Source organism: Anopheles marshallii, chromosome 3 (assembly GCF_943734725.1).
Source record: "Anopheles marshallii chromosome 3, idAnoMarsDA_429_01, whole genome shotgun sequence".
Lineage (NCBI taxonomy): Eukaryota > Metazoa > Arthropoda > Insecta > Diptera > Culicidae > Anopheles > Anopheles marshallii.
Genome location: NC_071327.1, coordinates 15,900,684 through 15,915,749, shown reverse-complemented (window position 1 = coordinate 15,915,749; position 15,066 = coordinate 15,900,684). Strand labels below are relative to the sequence as shown.

The 15,066-nt window shown below is 44.5% G+C and overlaps 2 protein-coding genes across 2 annotated transcripts in view; one reads left to right on the top strand and one right to left on the bottom strand.

Annotated features, from left to right (window-relative positions):
• Positions 1-8,913, bottom strand: part of LOC128711102 (TGF-beta receptor type-1) — a 67,005-nt gene extending 58,092 nt beyond the window's left edge. The window contains exons 1-2 of the mRNA XM_053805965.1: positions 8,890-8,913; positions 5,689-6,076 (exon numbers count right to left, since the gene is read on the bottom strand). Coding sequence (XP_053661940.1) covers positions 5,689-6,076; positions 8,890-8,913 — 412 coding nt within the window. The remainder of the gene's footprint in view (positions 1-5,688; positions 6,077-8,889) is intronic.
• Positions 8,914-9,971: 1,058 nt separating this feature from the next.
• LOC128711440 (T-complex protein 1 subunit epsilon) lies at positions 9,972-11,878 on the top strand. Its single transcript, XM_053806316.1, has 2 exons — positions 9,972-10,079; positions 10,364-11,878. Exons 1-2 carry the CDS (start codon positions 9,972-9,974, stop codon positions 11,876-11,878), a joined length of 1,623 nt encoding a protein of 540 aa, XP_053662291.1.
• The last annotated feature ends 3,188 nt before the right edge of the window (positions 11,879-15,066 follow it).

The following is a 15,066-nucleotide window of genomic DNA, read 5'->3' as shown; positions in this document are numbered from 1 at the left end:
GTTAAATTTAAAAAATAATTTACACCTCAAAATTATTTACCTCAACCCACGACAACCTTATGGGTCAAAAATGAAATATTCGCGTATCGTACTCAGACAATCCGACCAATTTGTCATACGTCTGAAGACAAGTGGAAGTGATCCTTGAACATATGCCCACCACCGTTGTCGCGTCGGAGTGGATTACCTTCGCAAAATGATGACGTTCACACTTGGGTGCCCAGTGGTAAAAATATGATTACAACAAATAACACATTTTTTGTGCCACTTTATCAGCTTACTTTCAACACCACCACCGTCGAATCTAATTTAATGAAAAGCAAATGTTTAAAATAATCACTTTCCAATTATTACCAGCGCTCGCGCACCGGGGCGAGAAAGTATCGAGCGTAAGAATAATTCACCGGCCGCCTCCTGTGCAATCCATCATCGTTGCGCAGACTTTGCGCAAACATTGTGGCGACCCCAATTCGTTGTCGTTGGTCGTACCTCGTTTCTCAAGGTGCATAAACAATCCATCACCCGCGTATATTGACGACCGAAATGACGTGTTCGATCTTCTACCGGTTTCGAGACCCGGAACGTGTGAGAGACGGTTCAATTCGATTGTCTCTGTCTGGGAATGGGATTAAGGGGGAAGCTAGTCTTCACGAGATTGAATCATAATAAAAACGACCAATGCTTAAATATTGATAGTTACAGAAAGGCAGCGTCTGCTCACAACGGAACAGGACAGTTGTAAAGTGTACCACAATGGCTGGGATACAGCGACCAAACATTACTGAATCTCAAAACGAATATGATAAACGCGGCAATTGATTTGGAATTGCGTGCACAGTTTAGTAAATGACAGATTCAGATTGAAACAATTATTCATATTTCTTCAATAAACTAACATTTTTTATCATAATAACAACAAGGATTGCAATAAAAATTAAGCAATTTATTACTAAACATAATACTCAATTCCTATCTTGTTGATTCTTTTTAATCATGTCCACTCTTAAACACGCCGATATGTACATAACACCAACATGGTTTCAATCTCAACCCACCTATATATATCTCATTCACTAAAATATGCACGCAATTCTGTATCAATTGACGCGTTTATCTTATAATTTTGAGCGATTCAGTTGAGTATGCTCACTGTATGATTGGAACTTTAGAAAAAAGGTTTCTTATATGTTAAATGCATGTTATTTTCTTAAAACACACGAATATAATAACGAAAACAGAGGTCTATAAAAAAATGTTGTCACTAAGGTAAACGTGAAAAATTAATAACAATAACGTCCTCACCGGAGTATCTTACGGCCGTAACAAACATACACAAAGCCCTTGCTGCCCTATCACAATTGCATCAAGAGCAACAAGAACAACTTCGTCTCGTCGCGATCGTCTAACGTGATGCACAGACGGAATATGTTGAAATATGCCACATTTTCCTATTACCATCATATGCTTACCCTTCCTACATTCCGTCGCAGCGTTCAGGCAGCAGAGCCGTACAGTCTGCGCGCACATAACTACACCGTCTACATAACAAATGTGCCCTCGGAAAGCCGGTCTAGGCGCGATCGTCACCACGGCAAGGCTAGACACAGCTGGCAAAGACAACGACGGCAACGGTGGGAAAACGGTGCAAACCCTTAGCGAGACTAGCGAGAGACTAGCGAAAGCGAGACAAACACACCCCTAACGAACAGGGAGGCGAATGCGTGTGTGAATGCAGACCAAGACCAGACAGCTGCCGTCTGCCGAAAACCTGTTTCCCATTTAGACGATCAACTCCCTGCCTCCCTGGGTTACGGCGATCACTTTCTACACAACAACCGTCCCAAAAAAAAAAAAACAGTCGCCGAACTCGCGACTCAAGCGCTAGCGGTTCCAACTTGCAGACATTTGCATTTTTTGGCTGCGATGGATTTCGATCGATTTATGAACTAGACAGTGCCGTACATGGCGGCACACACATGCGCGCATACACCCGTTCGGAAGGGAAATAAAATACCGTCGGAATTTGGGCCGGTGACGAAATGTGCGGTGGGCGGGGAAGCAACGTGGAAAGCCGCCGCGCATACGGTGATACGGTTTGCGCCTGTTGAATGTTTTCGTTCGTTCACCGTAAAGCTAGACATTTCTTGCTTCTCAATTTTGTCTGATGAATATTTTTGCTTGTTTTTTTTTTGGCGCGAAAGTTGTTTGCCCAACTGCAGATTACTTAAAACATGATCAAGCTTCTTTGGAAAGCACCCAACCATCGATATTAAAGTATTGGTATTATAATCATTTCCTCTCCATTGAAACGTACTCCGACACACACTCCGAGCAACGGTGCAAGGCCTCCAAAACAATTGGTCACGATCACCTCAATTGCACTTCAACCCGCCCGCCAGAGCGCGTTAGTGATGAGGTTGCTGCTATCGTGCGCTTCCGTTTGCAAACCGATTGGCACGTTTGCGCTGGCACGCATGCACATGCACCCGACACGTGCGTGCTTGGTAGCAAGATGCAATCGAAGTACACCCGCGTCCACCCGGGGCTCCGGCTGGCGCACTGCAGTTGCGGCTCACACCATCCAGCCAGTGAACGTTGGTACCGATCTCAAGATAGAATAGAGCTGTGTCTGGCACTTCGACAACCGGGCGAGGAGAGTTCGCGTCAGAAACTGGGTCATTGCAGTTCATTCGTCCCGGTTGGACGGTTACTTGCAGCTTGCTTCGACCGTCTGATCATCTACTACCGATCTGATCGTGTAGTACCTACTCCATATGGGGAGAGAAAATACGAGGTGCGAAACTGTTGCGAGATGAATCAGTAATGCTGAGTTATTATTCTTGCCCCGTTGCTCGGGTTTGCTTTCGATCCATTTCCGTCCAGGCACGATCATGAAAGATTCAACAGATATTCAAAATAAATAATAATAGCAAGTTGAAATTAACATTAACATTGTAATTATCTTCCCATCTCTGTGAGGCATTGTTGTGGTGGAATCCATAATGTTGTACACAAACGTTTACGAATTATTATGCATGAAGCTCACAGTACTAAAACTCCCCATGGGTCCCACCATAAATAGCAGCACAAACGTTGTTGTCACTTTGGCGTATGACTTGCCTATATCCTACCAGAGTGGAATGGCTAATAAAAACTCGTTAAGAGTTTGCCAAAATTGCACAAAAAGCAATGAATCAAAACAATCCACCATGCCCTCATTTTCGCCGACCAGGTACGATAAGCGGATTAAAACTAAATTGAAGGATAGTCTACGTACGATTCATTGCAATTTCTACATCGCGGAATATTTATGACCCACGACGGTGAGGAAATTTTATATTTATCGGTAACTTCACCAGTGCGGCGTGGACAAAACTGGACAGACCCCGCCATATGTTGCGAACTCAGCTTCGCATTCCTCCACCAACAAACACAGCACAAGATAAGATATCAACATCCTTATCGATGAACAAATTGGTTGGACAAAAAAAAAAACAATCGGGCAAAGAATCTCACACACTTCTCAAACGGAAGTGCTTTTGAAAAACCAAAACATGGCGGATGGGAACACAATCTACAACTAGATGCTCGAGTCGTACACGTTAAAGTAAACGGTTTGAATGCATTATTTAAACTCTGCACAATAGCCTCTACAATGTAGCTGGTCACATAGCTCAGCCAGTAAAAAAAAAAGTCATTTCGAGAGGGTTAACCCCTTTGCAGAAATGGAAGCTACACTTACAGAAACACAACACAGAATTTATTGATGACCACAGGTGGATGGAACGAAGCAGCGCAAAAAGGGCAACAAATAAAAGTGCATGTCACCTAATGATGAGCAACGTCGAACAATAAACAACCACCCCTTACCGGCTGATTGACAGCTAGCCGTGCCCGTGTGCGGGTCACACGGCGCACACAGACAAACACGCACGCAACATCAGCAATTCCATTTCCATGTGGAGAAAGAGACGCAATGTGCGTGCCCATCGGCGCACCCGTCATCGCTAAAAATATCGTCACCCGCGAACGTCTGGCGACGCAACGGCGGGATTAGAACAGGCGTGCGAAAAGCGGAAAGATATGCCGATTCAATTGCCGGAAGACGGCTGGTGGAGGCAGCCAGCCAGCCAGAGGCTGCAGCAAGTGAAATCGAAACCGATTCCAATTCCGGTCCGACGGCGATTCGCGTCTTCGCGATTGATTAGGGAAAATGGGGGCGATTAGCATGGGGTCATTACTTATTTGGCGCTTCGATAAAGCTCACCGTACCGCGAGCAATGGTGTTCACCGTATCGGGCTGGTAGTAATGGTTGGTTGGGATTTTACATTTTATCGGTGTTTGTTTATGCATTGGCTTATCGATGGTTATGGTAAACGGGTGTTAATGTACTTTGATCGAGAAATGGATCGCCTTTGGATAACTTAGCAAAAAGCAATAAAAATTTGAAGATGTAAGAATCGAAATTAAACTAATTCGCGTACAGGGCAAGAACAACTTAATCTACAGGTCCAGTAATTGTAGAATTTTGAACGCTCTTAAAATTAGTTAAATTGGTATCAGTTTTGGGGCGGCTCGGTGGTGTATTGGTATCGACGCCAGTCTTCACACGACAGCACCGGTCCGAAATCCCATTCGGACCAATCCTCCGTACGCAAGACTGACTATCCAGTTACGGGTAAATAAAGTAAAAAAAGTCAGAAATGACAGACCTAGTCCTCTTGAGTTTGTTGTGCCGATAAATAAGAAGAGAAGGTATCAGTTTTGGTAGTTAATCGTCTCGAATCAAAGACAGCGGCTGGCTACTGTATGAGGACTACCCAGTGAAGGAAGTTCCCGAGATGCCGGCGAACCGTGAAGATCTACGAAGATCCTCGATATCTCGAGTATCCGATCTGTCCATATATCCCAAATATACGACATATGGGCGTGTAGTGAATCGGATTGTCTAGACAGACTATGAATCAGTTTCCTTCCTTGATCGTAATGTATTCAGCAATTCAAGCGACTCTTCAGAAGAAAACTAATACCAAATTGAAATCACTTTTATTGCCATAAATTAGAAGGATATCAGTCTTTTCTATTCTCATTTACTCGACTTTTGTGCCATAAAATTACTGAGCAGCCAAATGTTAAAGTTAGCGAATAACAGATGGCATGTATCTGTGAGATTTATTTCCTCAACACATAGCCAAGGATTTCTAACTTCCAAATCCAAGATTTCTATATCTTTGAAGCCCATGTCCAAAGGTGAACACAATTGAGCATACACAAATGAGCATTTACAATCAACTTAACGAACTCGCAGAATGTTTGCCTTAACTAATCGAACTTGCTCTTTTAAAATTTGAGTCACCCTATTTCCCTAAAAGGTTGAAACTTCTATCGAACTTTTGTAGAATTTCAGTCATGCTTCGGATAGGTATTTCCACAAACCACAAATAGTGAACATAAATGACGTGTGTCCTAGCGAAATTGGACATGTGGAAAGACACAGTTAAACTTTTTACCGATTTAATTTAGTCTAAGCAGACTTACATCCTAAGAAGAGTAAGTGCCGGTTAAATAAATAATAAGGCGCAACAAAACAACAACAAAATAACAACAAAACCCAGGACTTAGGACTCTAAATCTCTACTCTATTCCAAACCCTCCAACACTTGGTTTTAAAACTGTCGTCCACTTACCTTTGGCAGAGCTCCGATCGCTAATGCTCGGTAGCAACAGCAGGATCATGGTGGCGGCGGATAGCACCGTCCACTGATGCAACCGCCGACTATTCTGCCTTCTTCGTCTTCTCATCGCTGCCGCCACCGCGTGCCCCGCCGTACCGTCCAACCCGTCCCCACTGTTCCACATCGTTCCGGCACGGGTGGTTGCTCTACGTTTTTCCACTTTACGATCAATCACGATCGTCGCTGTGGTAATGCTTGCGATCTGCGTCATTTGCGGGATTTTGCTCCGGTTCACGGTTGCTGGCTCGGTTTCGCCGGCGGCCACCGGCGACCGGAAACGAACCACAGCAACGGCGGCGAAGACGTTTCGAACTCGCGATCGCACCACCGACAATTTTTGCTCATCAGAAAAGATTAGCACTTTTATTTATTTTTATTCGCCACCACTTTTTCGCTTCGCCCACCCCCCCATCTACCTAGCCGGCGGTGTATGTGTGTATGGTTTTTTTTGCGTGCAGTATCACTGTAGTGGGCTAATTTATTACCTCTTTTTTCCGTGTTATTCTTTTAAGATTTGTTATGCTCTTTTGCACGGTTTCAACACTTGGACGGCTTCCAAAAGCGAACAATTTTTTTTCTCGTTTGGAAATCAGTATAGCAACATCATGATCAATTTGCTCGCGAGCTGCTTCCGCGTGTGAGCAATACTAATTCGAACTAATTATATCTCACTTTTCACACACTGCTCACTGAGAATTAAATACACGCTTTTTTACACTTTCTATACTTCTGTCGAACAATGAACAAACTATTTATGCATTAATTTTTGTTATTCACATTTTAAATCACGCTTTTTCACGAGGCAACAGTCACCAAGCGGAACAAAAGAATATGCTCATACAGGATGTACTTCCGGCGGGGTTGGAAGTTTCTATTTTGACATCACTTTTTACTAAACATCGAATCGATCACATTACTTATTCCGAAACGACTGTGTGAGATATTTATCTCACCACCGACCCTTCTCACACCGCCCCTTATTATTCACGCACAAATAACTTGGATGGACAATATAAAGGATGTGGTCGATTTGGGACACAAATCTATTTCTTTTTTGCAAACAACGCAATGCCCTGCATACATACAACCGCCCAGAACGTAACGTGCAGTAACGTACACACAATCAAACAGGATACCGTCACGGAAAACGGATTGTGAGCTGATTACGTGGTTTTGGGGATTGGTGATGGTATTGTTTGCTCACTTTTACGTGTCTCATCCGAAAAAAAAAAAGGATTTTCACGGCCCACCGTTAATCTTCCACTTTCGATTTACTATCCACGCACGCACACTGATGCACCCAAAAATGGTTGCAATCAATCTCGTTATTCAATCTCCACCGTATTCATTCCACCGTGGAGGAATGCGATCCACCGTGTGATTCTTAGGTTTTATAATTCCTTCACGCAAATTGGGTGCAAAATTTAAGAAAACAATTCCAAATTATAAATTCTCTATAAAAATAAACATTTCCCACCCAGGGGTAGCAAATGGCTTGTGTGATCACAATTTTGTTCGTCCTCGCATTCTCGCGGGCAGCAAAACACTAACACGCCGCCATCGCGGACCAGGCGTCAGTATCCTTCGAACTTCTTCCACCCAACAACGACGACAACAACAACGTCGTTGTGGCGGCGGCGGAAGGCCAAAAAATAGAAACCGGAGACGGAAAACCCGGAGCACTGTTTCGCGTCGTGTTCCGTGTTCCCAAAATTTCATTCACACCATTCACTGCTCTCCGTGCTTTTGTGGAGACCACGCACGGCCAAGAGCAGCAGCAGGCAAGGGGACCCTCAACACTAACACACATGCGCGAAACCTACGCTGGTGGTGTGTATCCTTTTTCTTTGCTGCTGTGGAGTAGGGGGGGATACCGGGTTGCTTTTCGCCAGTGTGTGCGTGTGTGTGCGTGTTGAAATGAGGGGTGGAGGGACTTTGAACACACTCACACTAGCATAGAAAGGGAATAAAACGGAAAAGGAAGCATCAGAAACCGGGGGACGAAATGCCGGGTGCGGAAGTATTTTTGTCACAAATATGTTTTGCATTGTAATTTTTGAAGTTAAACACCAAAAGTAAAATAATTCCGAAGGTGAAAAATATTCTTTTAGCAACGTGACCTTTTCCCCGGCGAAAATTGCCAGCTCTCGATGTTATTTATCTCCCCCAAAAATTTGGTACCATTTTCACGCACACATCGAAACCGGTGGACAAACACACGCGCTTCAACGTAATTTCACTTTGGAGCAAACGCTCCAAAGAAAATTATCCAAATTCATAGCGCAGGAAATGCAAACGACCGGGTCGAGAGAAAGGGCAGTATTTCCATCCTCTAAAAAAGGCACCATTTCCCTCCCTTCCCTTGCACCCTTGCAAGAACGGAAAACGCGGAATGTCAACTGGTATGCGTGCGTACGAAATTCCATCTCTGCTGCTGCTGGTGCTGCTATTCTGCCTAGTCCTCTTACTTTGCTAGTGTTTGTGCACATATTCCGCACATAATTTTCGATTACTTTTTGTACGCAGCCGAAGCTGAATTTCCTTCTCATGCTGACGGAAAAGAAACCCTTCCTCGTGAAAATTTGGAACCGCTTCATTTGTTTGTTTCAGGCTTCCGTTTACCTAAAACATGAACAAACGATAAATAATACTAAAACCTTGCCACTGCAATCATAGCTACCACTAAAATGATTCACTATTTTGTAAAACGTTCCTACGATTTATGGAACTTCAAGGAACACCAACACACTACCGCCAGGGATGCATTGAAAACAGGGTAAACACTTTTGGTGTGGATGTTTGCAATGAACAATTTTAAAATTCTTAACCACCACAGTAAACATTGGACTACGGAATGAATTCAACCCAGCAGCATACCCTGGGGAGGGTGGAAAAGGAAATATGCAATCTTCCGCAAGATGGGCACGCGCGCACACTCACACAACGAACACGTACAGGCACGGACACGGTCAAAAAGCAATACCACACAACCAACTCTTTCAAGCGATTTACCGAAAACGACTGCAAAAAGAATAAATTCTTTAAACCCCCGCGCACACACACGCACGCACTTTTCGCTACGAAACAGAACACAATACGCACTTGAAAACCACCCCGACACTAACCTCCAACAATAAAACGCCACTATCTCACCCTATCATCATCATTGAGCAACATCGAGAGCTCTTTGCCCTCCAAATTCCGGGTGGAAATCGTGGCGCTGCTTCGAGAAAAGCAGTTTCCTTCACCTTTTTGGTACCACTAAACCACTTTCTACGGGAGGGGGGGCCCGGGCCCGAAGCAGGCTGATGGGGTTGCAATTTTTCCACAACTTTACGCAAATACACCAATAAACACTCGTTTTCTTCTTCCGGACGAAAGATGGAAACCCACCTTTTGCTACTCCTCCTTTCTGTACTGATGCTGGTTTTTGCTCACTTTTTATGCTCTGCGTTTTTTACGCCTGAATTTTGCGAACGCGTTTTCTGCTCACTTTACACCAAACCATGGAAAGAATGTTGTTTCACTTCACCCGTACGGCCCAGCACACACATTCACGGTGCAACCGCACGCAACAACGAATCGGAAAACAATAGAAAAAATGCCTCCCAATTTCACCGAAAGGCAAATTTGTGTGTCGCTTTTTTTTCGTTGCGCTAGGTTTTGTTTTTTATCATCTCGATCTGTCAAATCGTCATCATGTTCGAAAAAGAGCGAGATGCACTGACGGCGTTGGAGAGAGAGGCACACTGTATTGATGTTCGAACCATTTATTTTCATTTTCTTTCTATTCTAATGAAAGTGTAAATTACTAACAACATATTTTTCAACACCTTTTTCAACGATTTCAGTTCTTTATAATTCTGGTAATGGTCATAGTAAAAATTAAGAAAACATAAAACTGGAAAACCACCGGAATGCAGTACTGCACACTGTCATATAAACTTAGCCTCCGAACGTCAGCGGGGAAAAAAGAAAAACAAAAAGAATCACGCGAACCGAAAGAGTGGAAACAGCCAGTAGACCACACTCTGCTTTTTGCCGGAAAGAAAATTCGTTTTTCATTTCCCCAAAAAGTGTGACTCACCTCGTTTTTCGTTTTTGGTATGTTAAATTTTCATCGCTTAACCATGTTTCGTACAGTTGTGTTCAATATAGCACTATTTTCATGTGGTTTGGTTCATTCTTTTCCTTCCTGTATTGTAGTGTGCTTGTTGCGGAGAAAATCATTCAAGATGATGTCCTTACCGGGAACGTTTGCCTGTGACGAATATGGGCGTCCGTTCATCGTGCTCCGCGACCAGGAGAACCAGAAGCGGTTGACCGGCAACGAGGCCATCAAGGTAATTTTCAGTCCGGGTGTTGTTTCGCTTGCAGTGATTCACCCCGTGACCGCCTCTTCCCAAATTGATCATGCTGTTGTGTTGCAAAAGAAGTTGCGTTTTTACTGTATATATTCACATAATATTTAATTTTCCGGTGATATCCTTCAAATTACCCCGCAAAATGACACATTTGTAGTCATTTTCTTTGTTAAAATTCTGTTTCGACACACAGCCGGAATACCGCAAGCAAACCTAACCTCACTTTGTTTTCTCGTTCAACCTACGCACCCATATCTCCGTAGAGTCACATCTTGGCAGCGAAGCAGATTGCCTCCATCATTCGTTCATCGCTTGGACCGAAGGGTTTGGACAAGATGATGGTCAGTGGTGACGGTGAGGTCATGGTCACCAACGATGGCGCCACAATCATGAAGGAGATGGATGTGGACCATGAAATTGGTAAGCTGATGGTGCAGCTCAGTCAATCACAAGACGACGAAATCGGCGATGGTACGACGGGAGTCGTTGTGCTGGCGGGAGCTTTACTCGAACAAGCCGAATCCTTGCTCGATCGGGGCATTCATCCGATTCGTATCGCGGATGGGTTTGAGCTGGCCGCACAGTGTGCCGTGAAGCATCTGGATACGATCGCGCAACCCTTCCCGGTGTCGCGTGACAACAAGGACCCTCTGATCCGTGTCGCCATGACCACGCTCGGCAGCAAGATCGTGAATAAGTGTCACCGGCAGATGGCAGAAATTGCGGTCGATGCCGTGCTGACGGTGGCCGATCTCGAGAAAAAGGATGTGAATTTCGAGCTGATCAAGCTAGAGTGTAAGGTGGGCGGAAGGATGGAGGACACCTGTCTGGTGAAGGGTGTGGTGGTGGATAAAACGATGAGTCACTCGCAGATGCCGACCGTGCTGAAGGACGTGAAGTTGGCTATTCTCACCTGCCCGTTCGAGCCACCGAAGCCCAAGACCAAGCATAAGCTCGATGTGACGTCGGCGGAAGATTACCGTAAGTTGCGCGAGTACGAGCAGGAAAAGTTCCTGGAGATGGTGAAGCAGGTGAAGGATGCCGGTGCTACCTTGGCCATCTGTCAGTGGGGCTTCGATGATGAGGCGAACCATTTGTTGCTACAGCAGCAATTGCCCGCCGTCCGTTGGGTTGGTGGACCGGAAATTGAGCTGATTGCTATTGCGACCGGTGGAAGGATTGTGCCGCGGTTTGAAGAGCTGACGCCCGATAAACTTGGAACGGCAGGTATTGTGCGGGAGCTAAGCTTCGGTACGACCAAGAACAAGATGCTGGTGATTGAGGACTGTAAGAATACGCGCGCCGTTACGGTATTGATCCGTGGTGGCAATCGGATGATTACGGAGGAAGCGAAGCGATCAATCCACGATGCGCTCTGTGTGGTCCGTTCGTTGATTCGTGACTCGCGTATCGTATATGGTGGTGGTGCAGCAGAAATTAGCTGCTCCCTGGCGGTGGCTCGCGAAGCCGATCAGTTGTCCACGCTGGAGCAGTATGCGTTCCGTTCATTTAGTGTTGCGCTCGAGTCGATTCCGCTGGCTCTGGCGGAGAACAGTGGCCTTTCGCCGATTGAAACGCTGTCTGAGCTTAAGGCACGCCAAGGAACGGAGAACAGTTCCACGTTCGGTGTGGACTGCATGCTGACGGGCAATTCCGACATGAAGGATCATCACGTGATCGAATCGCTGCACTCGAAGAAACAGCAGATTGTACTCGCGACCCAGCTTGTGAAGATGATTCTGAAAATCGATGATGTGCGAACCCCGTCCGATCGTTAAGTTCGAAATTGGAAGGAGAGAATATTCTTTATGTATTTCGCACATAACGCGCACGCATCTATGCAACACGTATGATAGGTTTTTTCATTCGCTAACACACAAACCATTTCGGAGCTCGGAGAACAAGCATTCTTTCCTTTCCTTTTAAGTTTACCTCATGTTGCATCAGCTGCATTTCGTTTTGAGACGAGGCTGCAATGTACTCTCCGTCATGGTCAAATCACACACATACATACACCAGCACTAAAGGATAAAAAACGGTCGCCGTCGATCGTATTGATGAAACGACTTAACACTTAAGCGCTTTCCTAATGCTCGTTTAAACAATAAACGGAAACGTTTCCATACCATTATTGAGCAAGTGTACTATCTAGATACAGTTCGAAAACATGACTTGTTGGTAATATAAAACAACGCTCTTTGTCGCTGCATATCTATCTAGTCAAGTATTAAAACAACTCTTTTTAAAATTGAACTTGCAATCGTTTCGCAGAGTTTAATACGCCAATTGCATCATCGAATCAATAATTTGAAGCCTTTACAGCTTTCATATACATTTTATTTCGCTGTTGGAATTATTTTACAGCTTTACCATCTACAATGATGAAAATTTAATAAAAGCATGAATTAATTGTCTTTTTATTTCCCTCGACAATGTCCGGTTGATCGTTCTTTGTGCCAACAGTTGTCATTCGACGTCATTGCAAATTTGCAAGTTGACCATACGAAAGGTTGGTCCATGTTGTAAACCCAAAGCAGACAATAAAGGTGAATTGCATTAGTTTCGATGGCCCAAATTCTATTGACTTTGGTTGCAAAAATACATTCTTATTCAAATTATTTTCTCACAAAATTGAAAATTGCAAAGAGAAGTCTTCTTTTATCTACTGAACACATTGTCATCAGCTCACAAACGCTCCGAAGGGTTATTCAACTGACAGTAGGCTTATGTCAGTCAGTACAGTATTGTATGCGCCTCCTTCATGGTCACACTTTGGAGAAAGTGGAAAGAAAAAGAAACGAAACCTCTTTTTTCTGCCTTCTCGTGTGTTTGCGTGGACTATTGCCAAAATCGGTCTCGTTGCTGCAAAAAGCTCGCTCCTTGGCTCAACACCCAGTTGTCCCGGGGCCGATTCGCGTTCAGGTGTCCTAGCAAATAGCGGAAGTTTGCAGTTTGCTCGGTGCCAGTGTAGACTAAACGTTCCACACGAGCAAGTTACGGTGGGCAGAAGTGGAATTCTCTCGGTCATCATCATCACCATCCGGTCATCTCGCATCTCGTGTGTAAGTGTGCGCGAATTGCAACGCTGCTGGTGCTGGGGGTCACATAAGATTTGCAAAGGTTCTTGCAACGGAGCCGTAGGATGCTAAGAAAAGATGTGACCTGCTTGCTGTAGTTGAAGTTTCCAGCAGAAGATTGGACGAAGAGGAGACTGTGGTTAGCGGCAGGGAAGTGGGCCACCCTGGGGGTATTCCCTCCCGAGGAAGGTTGGCCATTGTAAAGTCGATTCGAAAAGGCACGAATCACTCCAAATTAAGACACCTCATACGGGGTTCCGTGGAAAGAGTTGCCGTGCTGACGTGTGTGTTGGTATGCGCGCATGTGCGTGTGTGTTGGTGTGTCTGCTGGCTGTCAAAGGCCTACTTTGCGTGTCCAGCAGGCAGTGTATGTTAACGCTCAGAATGTTTGTTTCCATAAACCTACCCAGAACACCTCCCCCACAGGGCACTACAAAAGGATCAATGAAGCATTCGAATATTGACCTCGGGCATGGGAGGTGTTTCACCAAGCAGTCATTGGAGAAAAATGAATAGCCTTCACTTTCTCTAAGCATTGTAAAAACCTCACCGTCCATCAGACGCCTAGCTGTACATATTGAAATGCAATATTCAGTGCAGTATCCTTCGAACCGGCAGTGAGAACGTGTTCGAATACACAACCCACGCTTAATGTTGCAAAACGACCCCATTCCGATAATGTGCATAACGTGCTGCCGAAAGCAAAAGCATATAGCCCCAGGTCAAAGGATTAGTGCGAAACACGGTGTGCGTGTATTGTCGTCATTCGCTGTGTTTTTTGTGAAGTTGTGTGAGAAACAGAGCGAACAAGTGTAAAGTGCGACAAAAAGGATGACACAGGTGCTGCGTTTGCTACTTTTCTTTTACTGGGGTGGTTTCGTTTCGCTAACCGCTAATGAAAATTAAGCGACAAACCACTACAAACAAAAGCCAACCCTCGACGAAGCTCTTTCCTTTAACGCGTAAACCATCTGGTCCGTGTATGAAGGTTTGAAGCTGAAGAAAAGCTTTTCCCCAGTGCAAAAGTGCAGTGTGTATGGAGAAGCAAACCGAATGTTTGCAGTGTGTTGCTACGATCGAGAATTTATGATTTGTCATTTTGATGTGCGAAACGTGTCACCTTCGAGCGGGTTACAATGCACGGACGGATAGACGTTGCGAGCCGAAAGGAGAAGGAAGCCAAACGGGAAGGGTTTCAGTTCCAGAAGCAGCTGCCTGACGTCATTTGGCGCTGGAAGAAGAACTTTCGAGTGTTAAATAAATATAATTTGGGAAGGAAGGTTGTGAAAATAGACAAGAGACGGTCACATCCAACCATCACACGCATGCCATAGAAGTAGCGAAGGGAATAACAACTCACTAACGTCTATTGACTCAGTTTCATTATACCTAGTTATTACCATTACATTACAGACCTAGTTATTATGTACAAAAACAATACAACAACACAATTATTCCAAATGCTGTTAACCAGAAAACCTTGTCAAAATTGTTGAATAATATCATGCGAAGAGTTGAATCAAGTCACGTGCACTGATCAAATCACCGAGAGTCATACACTGATGCCTATTGGTACTGCTTGTGTCCAATTAAATGTGATGCATCTCAGACATGGCACTACGCTTTAAGTTCCCGTCAGCAATTGATTTGCTTCATTGCTGTCGTTAAGTTTCAATCAAACGCATCAAAATGTACGCATCAACGCGGCAAATTCAAGCAGTTCCAGTTAGGGTTATTAGGTTTCCTTGGGTGTTTTTAACTTACGACAAATGCTATATTCATTCCAATTAACCGCACATTGGAGTGTAACCAGAAGGGAATATTATGCGGAACTAGACTTTGTATCACATAATTTCAATTTGAGAAGAAAAAGATTGAATTGTATTTTT

What these genes read in the sequence shown, in the direction of transcription:
- LOC128711440 (XM_053806316.1), top strand. Translation starts at nt 9,972, where the DNA reads ATGATGTCCTTACCGGGAACGTTTGCCTGTGACGAATATGGGCGTCCG. An exon ending in CCGGCAACGAGGCCATCAAG is followed by an intron (nt 10,080 to 10,363) that starts GTAATTTTCAGT and finishes ATATCTCCGTAG; the next exon opens with AGTCACATCTTGGCAGCGAA.